The sequence below is a fragment of the Sander lucioperca genome, chromosome 3, assembly GCF_008315115.2.
Source record: "Sander lucioperca isolate FBNREF2018 chromosome 3, SLUC_FBN_1.2, whole genome shotgun sequence".
In the NCBI taxonomy this organism is placed as follows: Eukaryota; Metazoa; Chordata; class Actinopteri; order Perciformes; family Percidae; genus Sander; species Sander lucioperca.
Window position 1 is genome coordinate 5,939,552 of NC_050175.1, and position 5,413 is coordinate 5,944,964.

Here is a 5,413-nt window from a genome sequence, read left to right on the forward strand (position 1 = left end):
CGCTAAGGGTTAAAGCCAGCCCCGTTTTTCATCTGTGCGGCTGCCTGAGCAAGCACAGCCGTCCAGTGACTCGCTTGAATTTGGTTGGCCAATCACAACTAAACCTGTTTGAGTCGTGACTCACTCGGATCTTTCACCCGTGTCTTTAAATTAACTCATGAGTCGCAAATCTCTAGTAGCATTAACTTGGATCAGTTGAGTCCTACTACAATTCAATCTAAAATGATAACAGCGCCACACACAAACCTCTTCCAACATTAGGTACTACTAGTCCTAGCCATCTTAGCTGCCAAAATCTTTATAACTTACAATTTCGTAGGCAACCACAACTCCACAAGTCAACTCAAGCGACTGAGCAGAGAGAGTCCGAGACAAGTTATAGGAACTTCCCAACCCGCAGACTCAGAGCCGGAAACATTGCCATGGGACTCAGTCGAGGACTCATGAGTGAGTCAGTCAGTCGTGCGAATCAGCCGGCTATGTTGTCATGAGTGGATCTGTAGAGCGAGTGAAGTCTCTCCTCGAGTCAGGGTGAAAAGCAAATCCACAACAAAAGCCATTCTTTCACTTCTGAAATAACATACAATGTTCTGCACATAGCCTAGGCCTACTGTAGGTTTGGTGTATAAATGTAGAATGTTAAAATGCAATTAGGTCGAGCAGATAGTCCGAAACATTGCAAGCTCGCAGACCATGGGACTCATGAGTCCTTGTGTGAGTCAGTCAGTCAGTCAGTCAGTCAGTCGAATCAGCCAGCCACATTGTCATGAGTGGATCTGTGTCCGAGTAAGACTGAGTTTCCTTGGCGATTTAGCAATATTGACTCGTATAGTGACTCGCACAACCCGGATCAGTTTAGTGAGTGACTCAGAATAACCCAAATCCTTAAAAGGAATCAAGTATGCCAGGCCTAATCACGACAGAGTAGGCCAGCTGACCAATCAGAGCAGACTAGGCTTTTCAGGAAGGAAGCTCAGAGTGTTTCAGGCAGAGGAGCTGCAGCATGAGAAACATTGTTTTTTGTACATCAAAGCATATAAACCTATTCCAGTAGACCCCGAGAATACAAATATGATGCTGAAAAGGAGTATAATAGCGGCTCTTTAAATGGAATCTGCTGTTGTGAATAATAAAGAGATTGTCTTTTTCCAATCTAATTTCCAGAAAATAAAAGTTGTCAAATATTAGGGTCAGTATCGTGCTTGTTCGAGTTCTGTGGGATGCTAAGAAGCTTAATAATGTGTGCTATGGGATGCTAAGAAGCTAAATGTTGTGTGCTAGGTGATGGTAAGAAGCTAAATGGTGTGTGTTGTCAGATGCTAAGAAGCTAAACGTTGTGTGCTAAGTGATGGTAAGAAGCTAAATGTTGTGTGCTGTGGGATGGTCAGATACTAAATGTTGTGTACTCTGTGATGATAAGAAGCTAAATATTGTGTGCTGTGGGATGGTAAGAAGCTAAATGTGGTTGGCTGTGGTTCTGGCAGCCGACCGGGAGAAGGCTATCATCACCCGTGGACTGGAGTCCTTCTCTTCCTTCTCCTGCATCCGCTTCAGGCCAAGCAGAAGCAGCGACCGTGACTGGCTGAGCATCGAGTCCCAGAATGGGTAAGAAAGTGATGTTATAGAAGACTTTGAGTTGGAAGCTTTGCTCACACTTCAGTGTTCTTCAACTCCTCTGTGCTCCTGTCCAGCTGCTACTCCTTCGTTGGCCGTCGTGGTGGGAAGCAGGTGGTGTCTCTGGCCCGCAGGGGATGCCTTTACCATGGCACGGTGCAGCACGAGCTGCTCCACGCTCTGGGCTTCAACCATGAACAGACCCGCTCTGACAGGGACAACCACATCAAAGTCCTGCTGCAAAACGTTCAGTCTGGTAAGGGAGCTGGTTATTATTCAGACTGGTTTCAGAGGAAACCCAGTAAACTGCGGACAAGTACAATCACATAAGACACACTCATATTACATTACATGTCATTTAGCTGACATGTGATAGCATGTGATTTGTTTCCACCAAAAACATGCAGGCTAATTTTTATTATGTTATATGTTATCCATTTCATGGATAAACCTTGTGAACAAATACACTGAAAATACAACCTCATAGACCTCACAGTTCTGCTTTTGTTCTTATTCTCATGCCACTCTTAAAGGGGGGCTAACTGCAAATGGCACTTTCATATCTCAAAGAGTGCTGCAACTAATACTTATTATCATTGTCAAATTAATCTTTTGATTTAGCAAATGCTGAAAAAATGTCGATCAGTGTTTTCAAAAGCCCATATGACGTCCTCAAATGTCTTGCTTTGTCCACAACTCAAAGATGTTCAGTTTACTGTCACAGGAGTGAAGAAACTAGAACACATTTACATTTAAAGTGACTATATGTAACTTTTTAACAGTGAAAAGAACGCTATTTTTAGAAGAGGCATCTTTAGAAAGGCATCTGCCCTGGTCCGATTTTTCCTGCGAAATCACAGAATAATTTGCGGCAGGTAGGCGGCACTACAGAGCACACATTCTGACGGGTCACAGATTTCTGTGTAACACAGGAAAAGCCTGTTAGTGTATCCAACCAGTGGAGCCAAGGGGGTAAGCCTCTCCTCGGACCGCGAACCTCCTATGGCGCCATTTTAATGCTACAAAGCGATCACCCCCCGTTAGCATTCCATTGACTGCCATTCATTTTGGCGCCACTTTGACAGCGAATAACTTTACATCTGAAGCGTTTAAAGACTCTATTTGTCCATTGTTTATTTCTAAAGAAACACGACAATGTACAAAAGGCTCCATTACCTTGTACTTCATGTTATGGCTCCGTAGCAGACGTTTTTATAAAAATAGGCTAACGATTGTGTCATAACCACGCGACTTACTGTCGGCATAGTAGAGGAATTACCGTATAGTACAGGAGAAGTGCGCAGGCAGTTTCGTCTCACATTAGCTGTTTAAGTGCAATTACTAATGTTAACTAGCATTTTAGTTAGCAATAATTAGCCTGTGCCTATGTTATCTCCTTACATATACCTACGCTCTCCGTCTCTGCTAGATTGGGAATGATTGAGATTTCTCTTGGCACAGCTACCAGAAGACTTCCAACTTTCAGACAGGTTGCTCACGTCACATTTACGTCGACTCTCTCAGTTGGAGGCTGCGCAGTAACGCTCAGCGCTCACCGGAAAAGTGCTTCTAAGGGCCTTCACTGGTCTCCGTCCAGAGCAACGGGATATGTTGGTCCACTCTTATATACTGTCTATGAGTGGAGCCAGGTAAAAGGAAGCAGATATCTTTATATAGGTCTAATTGTATTTTAATTTTATTTGAAGTTATCTGTTGTAGTTATGGCTGATACTGGGGCATGACCATCACAGAAAAGAAGGAAATTAAACGAAGAACAACTAAAAGCTAAAACGGAAAGTGAAAGAGAATGGGCGATAACGCAAGTCACTTTTAGTCAGGCTTTTAGCAGATGGAAACAATTACAGGATTGTAAATGACCAAAAAACTTAGGTATGTAATGTCTATTTCATTCATAAAATAACTTAACAATGCGCAATGTGGTTGTACGTCAGTAGCCAACATTAAATTACGTCCCTCTTCCATTTAGCGCAGACGTTTTATTCCTTTTAGTCTGTGTTTGAGTTGGCTTACTATTTTCTTTTCCCTTGTCCCCCTGTATTTGTGTAAAGCGTCCATGGGTTTTATGAAATGCGCTATATTCCATCCATCCATCTTCATCCGCTTATCCGGTAACGGGTCGCGGGGGTAGCAGCTCCAGCAGGGGACCCCAAACTTCCCTTTCCCGAGCCACATTAACCAACTCCGACTGGGGGATCCCGAGGCGTTCCCAGGCCAGGTTGGAGATATAATCCCTCCACCTAGTCCTGGGTCTTCCCCGAGGCCTCCTCCCGCTATGCGCTATATTAATCTAAGTTATTATTACGTTGGTTGCTACAACAATCTCTTAATGCTTTGGCTCGTAACACAGTGACAGTGATACCCGTTTTAGCTCACAAGACATTAATGTTAAAAAACCTCATAAAGTGAATTTTTCATGCCATGGGACCTTAAAATCTATGTCTGTGTATTGATTTCACACATTTAAGAAAAACATTATTTTCTGAAAAAATATAAATATAAAAGAAACTTTTGCTTCATATGGGAATAATTGAAATGTCTCTTCCCATCTTGTTTGCAATATAAGTATGGTGGGTCCCTGGTTCCTCCTAGTGGACAAAAAGAGCCTGAACATCACACAGCCAGGGGAAACACCACGTTTTAGCAAATCTTAACTTTATTCTTTTTTATTTTTTTAGGAATGGAGCACAACTTTAGAAAGATCGCCACCCTGAACCAGGGCACTCCCTACGATTACAACTCTGTCATGCAGTACCACAGGTAAGAACAGCTGGCTTCACTTCTTCCCTGCGCTCTCTGTGTGTGTGTGTGTGTGTGTGTGTGTGTGTGTGTGTGTGTGTGTGTGTGTGTGTGGTGCTCCCTTCTAACTGCTCTGTGTCCTCTTGCAGGACTGCCTTCTCCAAGAACAACCAGCCCACCATGGTCCCCATCCCCGACCCCAACGTGTCCTTTGGCAACGCCAAGGAGATGAGTCGCAACGACAAAGCCAGGCTCAACACTCTCTACAAGTGCTGTGAGTGTCCACATGAGCACATTATAAAAATAAATATACATATACACATGTATTCAACATTGAGTTTGGACCTAATCCCCCTATGTGCTGTTTCACTGTTACAGAAGAATCATTTTCAGATGTGCTGACAGACGATCAGAGGCTCCCTGACCAACAGAAGCTGCAGCCCTGAACTCATCAGCACCACAGCCAATGACCATTCAATAAAGTTTTTCTAACTGCAACACAGTACTCTCTTTGCTTTCTTTCATCACATCCTTGTTTGGTTTCTCAAAGGTTGGGTGGGTAGTGATGAAAAGCTAGTGAGATTTGAAAGTAGCATCTCCTCGGGGCTCCATCTAATTGCTACCCCTGGCCTCAGAGCCCTGGCTCATACATGGGAAGGGTAGAGTATACGCAGCGGGGTAAGGAGGCATTTCATTGGTCATTGGTTCTTTCCAAGTGGACTGCTTGCTGTTAAGGTTTAAAGACCATAGCAAACAATATATATATATATATATATATATATATATATATATATATATATATATATATATATATATATATATAAAGTGTGTATTGGAAACAGTTACCAACCCATATTCATTCATTCAATAATTCAATTCAATTCAATTCAATTTTATTTATAGTATCAAATCATAACAAGAGATATCTCGAGACACTTTACAGATAGAGTAGGTCTAGACCAAACTCTGTACTTTACGAAGCCCCAACTATTACAGTGGTTGCCTCAAGAGCAAGCATTAGCAGTAGCTATTGCGACAGTGG

General features: G+C 42.7%; 1 protein-coding gene across 1 annotated transcript; it reads left to right on the forward strand.

Annotated features, from left to right (window-relative positions):
• The first annotated feature begins 987 nt into the window (after window positions 1-987).
• On the forward strand, window positions 988-4,839 carry LOC118494685 (low choriolytic enzyme-like). Its single transcript, XM_035999196.1, has 7 exons — window positions 988-1,087; window positions 1,360-1,383; window positions 1,485-1,605; window positions 1,692-1,870; window positions 4,311-4,392; window positions 4,521-4,645; window positions 4,750-4,839. Coding segments are annotated over exons 1-7 (549 nt in total). The 5' UTR covers window positions 988-1,071; the 3' UTR covers window positions 4,752-4,839.
• Window positions 4,840-5,413: the final 574 nt, after the last annotated feature.

Bases quoted from the DNA above. Each gene is read 5' to 3' on its own strand.
- LOC118494685 (XM_035999196.1), top strand. The intron at 1,384-1,484 runs GTCAGATACTAA...TGGTTCTGGCAG, and splicing joins ATGTTGTGTGCTGTGGGATG to CCGACCGGGAGAAGGCTATC. The intron at 1,606-1,691 runs GTAAGAAAGTGA...GCTCCTGTCCAG, and splicing joins AGCATCGAGTCCCAGAATGG to CTGCTACTCCTTCGTTGGCC.